This window comes from Mugil cephalus, chromosome 18 (assembly GCF_022458985.1).
Source record: "Mugil cephalus isolate CIBA_MC_2020 chromosome 18, CIBA_Mcephalus_1.1, whole genome shotgun sequence".
NCBI lineage: Eukaryota > Metazoa > Chordata > Actinopteri > Mugiliformes > Mugilidae > Mugil > Mugil cephalus.
Window position 1 is genome coordinate 19927995 of NC_061787.1, and position 13062 is coordinate 19941056.

At 40.1% G+C, this 13062-nt stretch overlaps 1 protein-coding gene across 1 annotated transcript in view; it reads right to left on the reverse strand.

Moving 5' to 3' along the window:
• Positions 1-13062, reverse strand: part of odad2 (outer dynein arm docking complex subunit 2) — a 185183-nt gene that overhangs the window by 16218 nt on the left and 155903 nt on the right. The window contains exons 31-36 of the mRNA XM_047568767.1: positions 11482-11635; positions 5084-5230; positions 4487-4696; positions 3185-3418; positions 1916-2026; positions 1635-1789 (exon numbers count right to left, since the gene is read on the reverse strand). Coding sequence (XP_047424723.1) covers positions 1635-1789; positions 1916-2026; positions 3185-3418; positions 4487-4696; positions 5084-5230; positions 11482-11635 — 1011 coding nt within the window. The remainder of the gene's footprint in view (positions 1-1634; positions 1790-1915; positions 2027-3184; positions 3419-4486; positions 4697-5083; positions 5231-11481; positions 11636-13062) is intronic.

Below are 13062 nucleotides of genomic sequence, written 5' to 3' on the forward strand. Positions count from 1 at the left end.
TCATTAAGAATGGCAGAGAGCCTGTACTGGCAGCAAGTATATTAAGCTGCTACATTAGTCATGGCCAGTGCTGTTAAATTGTTTTATCATCACGCCAAGCATGCCAGTCACAAAGGTTCTCAGTCTTTGCCAGTTTAGTTGTTTTGTTAAGAGTTTTTTTTGGTCAGAAAAAATTAAAACATCCATTTAAAAGCTTGACTTTGTACTGTAAAGACAGAACTTCTTTCTTTAAATAAAAATCCTCAGAATGATTTTCTTTCACGATGTGCATTAAAGTGACACTGAACTGGCGGTTCAAAAGAATGTTATTGTCATCCTCCTGCTTTTGTAAAGGAGTCCTCGCTTAAGTCGATGTGGCAGATCCAGTTGGGAGGACTTAACATAGACTTTAAATGTAGGATATCAGTCTGTCAGTTGTGATATATGAAGTGGAGAAAAATCCTCCTGAGTGCTACTGAGACTTTTTCTTGTTGTTTTTAGAATTCCACTGCAATTGGAACGACACATCCTTTCCAAGAAAAAAGGCATTTCCACTTAATCTCACCTTAGAAAAAAAAATTAAACTTCATACATGTTATTATAAAATATGTTAAAATTATCAGCAGCTACAGTGAGGAGAGTAGGATTGGATTGATTAATATGCTCAGGCATTAAATCACTGCATGTGGGTTATATATTACATTCCCAGCCTCACACTAAATAAGAAAATAAATACAGCTAAATCATTCTTTCAAGGAAGCACGGGTGGAAATGTGTTGCGCTGCCAGGGCACGGTCTCTGGGCATTATTTATTTTAGACTCAAAATTACTGACTTAAAAATCATCTGACACTGAAGCACAAGTCAGAAACCATTCCAGAAATGTCACTACTGAATGAACCGGGCTAAATGACACTTAAATAAACCTCTGCCTTACATGACAAATGATTAAAGGCCCTGTCAGCCTGCGTCTTCTGACATTAGAAAAATCCCAGCCTCGAGACTGATTCTTTCAGTATGCCCACGTTTGGTTCAGCACTAACAGGCCTTGACTAAGACATCACTGAAGTCTATAAAATCAGCACATTCACTTGATCCTTTGTTAACGGTGGAAAAGACTGAAATCTAAAGGCAAACACTCACATAAAAGATCAGAGCTGATAGAATCTGTACAAAAACTTTACATTTTACGCAAATAATCACTGTAACCTGACACAGTGGTGAAGGGAAGGGAGATATGACAGCAGCACGCGGCTGGAAAAAGTGACACAACCAGTCATGAAAGAGTGAGAGACCCCTATAAAAGTAACATGTGTGATGATGGCATGACGACGCTGATGCACGCAAGTCAGCTGAGGCCCTTGTGTTCTGTGTCCACCACTGCTATGAATGTATGCACATACTGCACGGCCGCTGTTAACCACATCAGCTTAGCAAGCACATGTTCCAAAGTTATGGGAACATGTGGATAAAAAGCTTACTTTCTATAAATCCCATTTTACACTGAGCCCCGGTAGAATGGTGTTAGTATGTCCAGAGAGCGTTAAGTCAAATTCAGACTGGCAACTACAAACACACAAGAGAAAGATTTATATGAAATGCTGCGTATGAGTTCATGTTTAGTAATAAGGTGAGACTCTGAGTATCAGCGCTTACTTAGTCACATTCTCCATGCTGATGGAACACTTCCAAATGGCCCCAGTGGCAGCGGCCAGGAGCTGCTTGTTGTCTGCTTTTTTCAGCAGTGAAACCAGTGGCTGCAGACCTTTGTATTTGCGCACTAGGTCACGAGTTTGCTTGTCCTCTGCGCACTGCAGATTAAAGAAAAGGGGTGAGACCTACGTTAATTCTCATACAGTCAGGGTCTGAATAGGAGACAAGGAGAACGAATGACTCATTATGCATAGTTTTTTTTTCTTTCAGATGAAATCCAGTACCTTGAAGATGGCACTAGCGCAGTGCATTTGAAGTTCATCGTTGTCACTACTTAGGTTTTTAACCAAATCCTTGATCATGCCTTCGGTCTGAATGGCAATCCTGTAGCTTTCCTGTAATTATGCAAGAATCAACATCACATCACCACGACTGAATCTTTAATTAAAATCGCTATGCATTTGGTAAATATTCTTTCATCTTCGAGTTTACACATGCTTTTAATGTGAACATCTTGATAAAAACATGTTTTAGTTTTCACAGTAATTATCATAGTCCGTCTGTCGGCAACAACACACTGCATACTGTCACGTACTCAATTTGGATGTTTAACTTTCAGTGTGGTTTGTTTAATGTGCAGCATTCAGGTGCTGAATAGGGAGAATGTGTCTGTGCTCACCTAAAATCAGAATCCCTACCAACATGACGATGATAACGCAAATAGCTTGGAAGCCAGTCTTGGTCCGAATGCAAGTGATCTGACTGTGGAAAATTGAAACCTCCAGCTCAAACTGAGAACACATTTCAATAAAGTAGGAGCATCTTGTGTCCAGCAGTTAAACTAATGAAGTAATGAATTTCATTTTGCATATTCATAGTAAAAGCGTTGATGTAATTTTAGAGAATTTTCAGTAAGGTAAATTGAACTCCTTGTGGAAAAAACACAACCAGACACAAGTTATTATTCAATGCAGAGTATTTTTTATATGTCTCGAAATATGTCTAAGGGATCTATAAAATTTCATGGAAAGACCACAGCCAACAATGAATCATCGTCTCTCAATACTCTGTAACGCTCGGAGTCTACTAATTCAAACAAAAAGACAAAAATATTGAAAAAAAAATACAGCTCACAAATTAATTAATATATTCTCATTTTTAAAAGGCCGCAACTTTTCTAGAAACTTGACTGTAGGTTTTGGCAACTGTTACTTAAAGAGAAGTACATAATGCACTTGCTAATATATACTGCATATGTATATATGCAGTATATATCAGCGAATGTATATATATATATATTTGTGACAGATGAATAAAATATGTGAAGCTTTGTATATTATTGGTATATTGATCGTTTTGGTCTTCATTGGATTAGGTAACAATAAAAATAAAAGTAAAATATTCCTCGTCTTATTCCTATAAATAACATACTGTACATGTCATTACTGTCATTTTAGTGATTAGTGTTTCCTGTCTTATTGAATGAGACATAGAGGTTTTATTGCACAAACCGTGGCTTAACAGCTCTTCAAAAATCGTATGGCAACCCTCACCTCTGAGGCACATTCCTGCAGCGTGCCCACCACAGGGATAAGCATGTTCTCATGCGGAGACTTGAGCAGGAGTCCCAGCAGAGGGATGCCCCCGGCCTTACGAATGGCCTCCTTGTTCTTGGTAGTCCTGCTGCAGCTCCACAGTGCTAGGGCCCCACAGCGGGCCACCTCCACTTCCTTCTCCTGGTTTGCAGTCAGGGTGGCTAAATTAGGGACACAGTCCAGTAGCTTTACCTGATCAGAGAGACAAGGCCACCAGGCTTACATGTGGATGAACACAAACATAAAAAAAAAATATGTGCCAAGAAGCAGGCAGACCACGTGTATTTACTGTTGGTAGAAAAACCTCCATACATGCATTTACACAAACTCACTGAACCTGACATAAATTCAAGAAAGTTTGCTTGCTAGATTGGCGTGGTAATGGATGGTTCCAGATGGGAATAGCAAGTTGCTGCCCTGTGATTAAGGGTGTAATTAAAATTCTATTACCACTGGCTCTGCAAGGATGAAAACACCAGAGATGCTAGGAGTGGAAAACTGTCAAGATAGATGTTGATGTTAGGCCTGAAAAGCCCAGTGTGACGGTTTATGGCCATCATTCAGTGTTCTAATCCATAGTTCCTGGCCAGTGAGACAGAGCAGGCAAAGCTATTACACACTGCACAGTTCAAAGGTGGTCTCGTAGCGTAGCGTGAAATTAATCTGCCTCCGTGAGTGACTTGCACATGAGAACATCCGATTTGGGGCTGAGGAAAATATACAAGTCATGGAGGCTTTAATCACAGGTCCCTCTGTCAACAAACACGAATGCAGGTCAGAGGATGTAGGAGACATTCTATCTGTTTTACCCACTCCGCAATTTTCGAAAAATGGATGGGGCAGTATGTGGCATCTGCTGCACAGTGTGAAACGGGCAAGACGGGATAATTGATTCGCCGCGCTTCAAAACTGTCAAAACAGTGCAATTTGTATATGTTTTACGCCTTTAACAAAAGGCAAATTGTGACATTAATATATGGATCACATCAGGATAAAATACAGTCTTGTTTTTCCAAGTTTCCAAGGTGTCTGTGGTTAAGCAGGAAAAAAATAAACCATACACTAGCTGACACAGACATAAACAGACAACTGTTAACGGAAAATCTGCCACTGTGGGAGATTTTTTTCATCAGCGCCAATCCAGAAAGATCAAGTTCTGGTTTGTTGTGTTTTTTTCTGCTGCAGCACGCTGGTATTACAGAGCTAGAGCCATGTTGCACTGAGCTGAATTTACTGCATTTTTTTTTTTTTTGTACTCACAAGTTTCTTGATGCCACCATATTGCCTGACTGTTCTTCTTGCTCGACGGAACTTGGCCACATTAGCGATGGTCTCGGCAGCCAATGCCTTGAGGTCCCTGACTGGTGAGTCCAGAATCTTCACGATGCTCTGAAGGCCTCCCATGTCAACTATGGTCCGACGGATTTGCAAGTTGTGGCTGATCTTTCCCAGGATTTTTAGAGAGCCGATCTAATCACAAAAACATGAGTAATGGTTGTGAACAATAAGCCTGACAAGTTAAAGAGCATGGGGTTATTTTATGATAAAGAAATTGTTGAATCTATGCCAATATGAGGCCTCCTTCTGAACAGAGATGCATGCAGCATTATTAGGTAGCAACATTCAGCCCCATTTCCTCTAAAAGTAGACAGGACAAAAAGCCATAATAAAATCAGGTTAAACAGCACCCACACATGTCATTAGGCATACTTGAGGATAATTGCTACCCTGTGTCTTTAAAGGCACGCTCTTTACCCAGCACTCGTGTTTCTGTAACTAAAACACAAGCTGGCACACACGGCCAGCTCTGTTCATGCCTGCAGGCCATCCAGGTCCAGCTTTGGCACAGCTACTCACTTTGCATTTGACTTCATCTGTATCCAGCAAGTTAATAAGGACTTCAAGGCCACCTACATCCCGGATGGCCAGTTGGCACGTCTCCTGCATCAAATTAAACTCCATCATGGCGCAGAGAGTGAGCACAGTGGCTGTCTGGTCGCCTCCCTGAAATAATAAAGCCAATGAATGAATATATATGGGAGACAAAAGGAAAGACGGGAAGAGAAAACTGAACATAAAGCAGACATTTGGAAAGGGAGGGGGAAACAAAGATCCTTCCATTCCGCTACAGTAGCCCTCCGGCTGCTGTTGTTTTCCTCCAACTCCTGCTGGGGTTGTTTTGTTTACCGCAGTCTTGTACGTGTTTGGCTTTGTGGTGGTTAACATTAATGGAGAGGAATTATTTGCTAACAGAGCAATGTGCTCTGTCTACAGCCCAATTAGACATTGCCTACAAGACAAATGAGGAACACGATTAGCACTGAAACCAATGATGAGTTAGCATTTCAAGAGCAGAGTATGTTTCCACAGTTGCTACAAACACACATATCATTTTAGACGTGCACCTTAGTGATTAGCAAATTAGATTAGCAACTACAACACGACTCAATCAACAAGTGGTTTGACAGAGTAAAATCTGTTCTATGATTTAAGACCAAGTCCCTCTACTCATACGATCCAGGAAATTGAACTGATTAGGTTTTATTGCCACTTAACTACAATGAAAAAAAAAAAAAAATGAAGTAACAATACAGAGATATAAAACAGGGCATGTGTGGTCAAATGCTGTCATGAGCTGCAGTTACGGAACGTGGCTCTATTTTATTGTTTTCCTCTAAACTTAGCATCCAAATACGTGTTTTTGTCCCTTCTCATTGTGTGGATTATGTGCATAAATCAACATAATGTCCTAGCTGTGGATAGATGTTGACAGGATTATGACACTTAAAATACCAGTCTTATGGCTGGTGCTTTGAGATGGTTAAATTACTTTTCAGGAAGGCAGCAGTGGTGTTTTTTGTTTTTTTTACCATATGAGCATATTTAGTCTGTATTGCATGCAGTAGCATAATAAGCTCTGCTGACATGCATTGGTTTTGATTATAAAAAGAGGGAATCAGTAGTCAGATAAAAACAGAAGTTCATGGCACACAAATGCAACAGTTAGCTGCTGTAATACTAGACCTGCTACATGGCTTTGATGTGTGACACTGAAATGTCCAATCCAACATTTTCTGGCAAGTGAACAGTCAAATACTATTCCCCCTTTTTTCAGTGGTTTAAATATGCCACAGACAGAGTTCTAATTTAGCGGATTCAAGGCCGCTCTGCCGTTATTAGTTGCACACTTCACAAACAATTCAGTACCATCCTAAATATTTCAGTCAAACATGAGAATGGCTTGAGAATGTACCATGTCTTGCTAACATCTAACCATATAAGCAGAAAATAGCTCATCACTACATAGAGGGCTGTGCCAGTAATCTGTTTCATGCAGCTGTTGGAGGGCCAGGCTCATCAGCGGAGGCCTATACCACAGTCTCAAGTGGTGTTTGATCATATCTCCCTCACAAAGCAGCGCTCTGACACAGCAGGATAACGGGCACATGTGTTCTCCATATCATGACGCTAGCCTAAATGTGAACCATTTGCCCATTAACAGCAGTGGATCTACTGCTTCCTTTGTCTCCTCCATTCTCACTCTTCAAAGGATTCGGCAGGCGCGCTTCGTACCTTGTAAAAACAACACAAAAGCTATGTTTAGGAGCGATAGCTGGGAGAACAGAAAACAGATCATATGCTTTCATTTTTGTTAGCTTTGGTCTTGAAGTATTGTCGACATTCTTTAAAACATTGACAACATCTGACAATCTTTTATGTGAAAGATCTTTGACTCTCTCCGGGCATGATAGGGGCAGATGCTCAAAGTGGAACGAATTAAACCATTATTCGACCTTAGAACAAGGAATTCAAAGTAAGTGGTGGTGGATTTCTGTGTCTTGGGTGTGGGAGTGTACATTACCTTTGCTTTGCTGGCTTTTAAGCAAAGTATTTATATATTTACCTTGTTCACCAGTTTAGTTTAGCATGTTAGCAGGCTAACAGTGATTTACTCCTAAAAAGTTCAGAACTGCAAATGTTTTAAGCATTTGGTCAACGTTCTAGGCAGAATGAAATTTTGACCTAATAACGATCAGACAACTACAGAAGTCTTTAGAATTTAATCTCTAGGGACATTCAACACCTCCAGCAAAGTATAAAGTAGCTGATTCAATAATTGTGAAGACATCAGGCACAAAACCACACATTTTCAACTTTCAACAACTTTCAGGTCATAATACACATGGACATACCAAACAAGGTTTGTAAAGTACCACTCTGTTTAATAGTTATCAAGATATCTTACTTGGAAACTAGCTTGTTACCCTGTATGTGACTACACCCTCTAGAAATCATGAACGTCTGTGCAACATTTCATGTCCACTGAGATGAACAGTCAAGCCAGTGTATTTCACAAGACATTGACCTCTTAGGGAGAGAATGTGAAATACTCACCAAAGTCATTGTACTTCATCATCTAGGCTCCTTTAATCTCATCTCATCTCATCTTCTACTATCGCTTATCCTCACTAGAGTTGCAGGGGTTGCTGGAGCCTATCCCAGCTGTCATCAGGCGAAAGGTGGGGTACACAATGGACAGGTCGCCAGTCTGTCACTGGGCCAACACATAGACTAACAACCATTCGCACTCACACTCACACCTAGGGTCAATTTAGGAGTCCGGAGTCCCTTAATATCTATAGCAGAGAAATATGCTACAGATATTAATGGGGCCTAGATCTAATATTTGTTCAGAAACTTTGGTATGAACCAAAAATGTTCTCCTCATGCTGAAAAATCAGGGAATCACTAAAGTCAACTGGGTTCATGCAAAAATTCATGGTAATCTGTTCAAAATGTTATTGAGTGAGAACCAACTGAGAGCCCACTGAAAGGCCAGCAATGTAATTCATTACCACCATTCGTTACCACTTTTGCATTTGGACCATGTGTTTTAATTTAATGGCAGCTCATCTGACAATGATTAAACGTAGTTGTGTAAATGCTTTTTTCCAATGTCTGCCGAAATTGTATTGTCAAAAATGGGTTTACAACATATTAAGATGCAAGATTTATATAATTCCATTCATTAACCTCAGTAGTGAACGTGACATCAGCCACATAAAGATGCTTTACACAAATTGTCTCCTCCTTTGCTGCAGGTGTCTCAGCCTGAGCTACTAAATAGCAGAAGCCTCTGCACTACTGAATGGAAGTCTTATTCTAGTCAGAGTCCTCTGGAGCAGCAGACTGGATTCCGCAGACACAGACTGCCCTACCGGAGTCTCTCCAGGCCCATAAATCACAGCACTAAGCATGTGGGAGCAGGGATGGGGTTAACAGGGGCTGTCAGTGATACCCTGTTGACCTCAGGTCCTTTTCATAATGCCATTCTGTGTGTGTGACGTGGATAACATGCAAGCAGGAGTGAACGTGCATATCAAGTATAGTGCTCAGACACATAGGAGTGTCCCTGCAATGCTGGATTGGTGACAAGTGGACTTAGGCCATTGACAGCGCTTCATAGAGCTCAGTGTGAGAGAGAAGAGCTGTGTCTTGGCAGAGGTTGAGCCATTGAGGATGCATAAGTTTTCATACTCCTCTGCAGTCTACAGAAAACTCTGAGGGAAGGGCAGTAATGACAAGAACAAACACCATCTCTTGCCCTGTTATGGGAAGCATAAGGATGAAATGAATGAATTACTGGTTGTTTCTTGCTTCATATTTGACATAGGATCTCCTGTAACATAAAACTTGATCACTTAATAGGCCTCACTGTCATAAAATGTGCACTGCATGCTGAGCAAACGTCTAGTCAGGCCTTTGAGCTGAGAAGTTGCTTAACTCGTGAGAACGAAATGGTGCAATTATTCTCGCAATAAAATCTCCAGATTAGACATGCTGTAAAGACATCGTGAGCACTAAAAATGTTATGTTTTGACTGGGTGTAGCAGTTATCAAAAATGCTTAACTACTTACAGTACAACATAATTAGCTACAAATTCACTCCTGTTGGGAAAATGAGCTGATGTTGGCTGTTGTACAATGGAGATGGGATTAGTTTAGTTTTAGTGCAGCAATTAGCAGAAGGGCTCTCTTGAGAGGAGAGCAGGGCAGTAGTACTGTGACTGCCCAGCAGAGGGGGAGCAACCTTGATGGGGACTGAACATTATCCTGTGTGCGGACTTATTAATCTATAATAATTAAATAAACCAATAGCAGAATATAATTTTTAAAGCTATGGAAAATGCTGATAAATGCAGATAAAATGAGTTTGTTGTTCAAAAAAAGAGGGGAAAACATCATATGCTCTGAAAAAAAAAGTTGATTGTGAAAATACATAATACCGACTTGTTTATCTCTTAGTAATATATTGCATGTCAAAATTATTATTTATATGTGTTAGAATGTGAAAATAGTTTTGCGTTTAGAAAGCCACGAGGCAGCCTAACTGAAAGCAGCTGGTGAACTTTTTCTTCATTTAAACATGAGCAACATTTTAAATTCTGGTTAATTTACCATGCAAACCATTTAACCATTTAACATTGTTTAGTTCCAGTTCTAAAAAACAAGACTCATTTCCTTACTATAACTTGTCTTGTTTTCATAATTTACTAAAGCACTATTCTACATTCAGCATACAGCCCATATAAAATACCTTTTACTGTACCACTGATTCATTAGACTACATTTTCCATGTCAGTATGTTACATACATCTATAATACACACACCTACACAAACAAACACACGCACACAGTAACATGCAATATTAAAACTGACTGCTACTTTCTGGATTTAGTAAAAGTCCATGTAACCATTGTATAGGTACAGAACTCCAGTCATACAGGTTTATAAAACAAACACAGTGGAACCCTGGGCGAATATTCCTACATAAATATCATTAAAACACAAAACAGAACATCCATGTGTTGCCTTATGAAAGTGTTAAAACTTCCTAGAGTACAAACGGCTGTCTATAGTGCGCGAGCGAAAAGGGGAAAAAAGATCTCCTCCTAAAATAAAACAGATATTTAACTTGGCTCATGGCAAGTTTCAACGTCTGATGGTAATGATATTATAAAATGACTACTGGACAAACCCCATAAATAACTGTGCTGTGCGGTTTGCAGACAGATAGAAAGCTGGGACATGTTGGAATCAGCAGCGCAGCATCTTGTTAATGCAGGAACACACGCACACAACCATAAGCCACAATATAGAAATCAGTGAGGCTTTTTTTTTTTTTTTTTTGTAACTGAATTTGCCGCTTTCATATCATTTACATCTTCTTTTTTTCCTTTCTGGAAATAAGTAACAGGCTGCTTTTAGAATGGGAATTTCCTCCCATTATGTTCTCTTTTGCAAAGCTAAAAATACCTACTCAGAGTTTAACTTCACTGCAGTGTTTTCTGTGAAGGATTTGCTGAGTTGCGCCGTGAGTGATTTTATTTAGCACCAAGTCATGGAAAGAGATACAACGTGCAACAAAAGACATTCCTGTTAAAAAAACAAAACAAAACAAAAAAGTGTAATCTTTTTTAATAGTTTAGGAGTCTGTTTTAATATAATCTGTCTGAATGACGCTGCCCAGATAAATACATAATAGGGACCACTGAGTGAGGTAGGGTAATCTCTCAAGTCAAGTGGTCAGAGGTATTCCCAGCCAGTCTGGGTCTCTGGCGTTTCTGTCCTCTTTTCTTTTCCTTCCATGTTTTGACACATTAATATTCACCATATGCCCTGTCAGACCTATCACAGGCGCGCTTCATTTTTATGCTTCTGCGGTGTGGGCAAACAGTGCATACAGCTGCTGCCGTCAGACAGCTCTTTCCCTTGTGCCTTGGCTCGCATGTGCAACCAAACAGGCCTGTGTCAGAAACCAGGAATCCACGCGCCCAGCCAACCACTTCAATAAGCATCTTCCTACGAAGCTTTAAATGGGAGCAACCTTCACTTTATTTCATCCGACATCCCCTTTGTTACTGAGTGTGCCGCTATGTGACTGGAGCGAAATGGACAGGCGGGACAATATGATAGGAAAATTACCTTTGGTGAAACTATTGCATGTCTGTGACTAAATATTATTTTCCATGAACACACAGTTCTGAAGAGTCTTTAAAAATCGGACTGCTGATTCAGGTCAGCTTAAAAAACTCTTGTACAGATGACAGGAAAAGAGCATAGACTTTACGGTTTCCTGTCAGTTGTGGCCTGCTTTCGCCTGCAGTAGTACAACTCTCTGTTCAAATCACTGTTTTGGGATGGAATCCATCAGAGGAAGGAAGTAGTAATATGCAGGGTGACGTTCTCATACCTTGAGGTACTTGACCAGCTTCTGGATCTGCCAGTATTCTGAAGGCAGGTCTGTGTTGCTCTCAGGACGGCGCTCTGGCTGCTCCTCTTCCTCCTCACTTTCAGTGGAACTCTCGCTGAAAGGTTCCACTGGCATGGCTCCTGCTGAGGACTTACTGAACACACACACACACACACACAGAAAAAACACTCAACAGTGTGCTTCTGAATCCCGTTTGCAAGGCACACAGGTGTGGAATAGACAATGCATATCCAGACAAAGGAGTGGAATATAATATAATGAAATCTCTTTTCCGGTGCTTTAAATGGAAAAACAGCATGGTCACCCCACACAAGAAGAGCCATTAATGATTTTGAAATTCAAGTTTCAAGTTTGAACTTCCTCAGAATCTAAGCAGCAGGAAAATAAAGATTGGAATAATGTCATGGGAGGACTGGAGCCGTCATCACATACAAAGCAAAACCTTTTGCGGGGCTATTGATGCAAACAGAAATGCAGATGTTTTTTTGAAGTTGCATGTGCCGCTTGGATAACTGTGTCATGAAAATTGGGCACTGTGGAGCAATGAAATTTGGTACACGTTCAAACGGGGCCGCTGAGAGTCAGTTCCCATGTACATACAAATAGCATTTCCAGGGGAGAATATTATCAGAAGGAGTCAGCTGATATGAGGGAGTTTTCCAGAATCCATCATGATAAACAGCGAATGAGTCCTTTCCAAAGCTGCCAGGTCTACACTGTCCTGGGTGGTGTGATGTGATGAGTTTGATTGAGTGAATTGACCTTGGAGTCTTTATTGCATTTACAGAAAAATTATGACAAGCAAAGAATGCTATCGGGTTGGAATCAACTTTGTTGATTTATTACACTAGCAGTCTGTATACATTGGCAGTTTCAAGTACGAAGACAGCTGAGGAGCTGTAGCTGCAGCTTCCAAGAATCAAAGATGGAAAAAGCTTTTCCATAGGTTCTAGCTCAGTACAAGTGTTAGTAGGTGACGCTTCACTGCAGATTTGACTACTGGTAAAACAACAAACAGTTCAATATCAATATAATTAGGAACTCTTACTTTAAGTGTATAACTTTTCTTCTAATAAAAACAACCTGGTTGCATACAGATAGCATGTATGCCAGATCCGTAAAATTGCATGGTTGTCATTTTAATTTTTTTGAATGTATGCCTTTCTTTTTGATGAATAAGTCCAGATCTGTGGAGAGATGTTCCCAGACTGGGTCATTAGGTTTTACTTTGTTCTAATTTAAGAACTCTTATTTGGTTGTTTGGGATCATTGTAACGTTAGAAAAACACTCAAATGCCAAGCTTACAGAAGGAGTCTTAGGAGTATTTTTCTCATTCTGTAATTTCGAATAATAACTTGCGTTTGCATTGCCATCTATAATTAACAACTGCTCTTAATCTTCTGCTAGCCTCATTTCAGAAAACTCTCAATTTTTCACAGTCAGATACGAACAAGTATTTTTGGCCGAATCTGAGCACAGAATGAGCTGCTAATATTAATCAGACTTCTGTTTGGCAAAGTTAAACGTTGCAGAAAGAGAAATGGTTTTCTTCTTGTAAA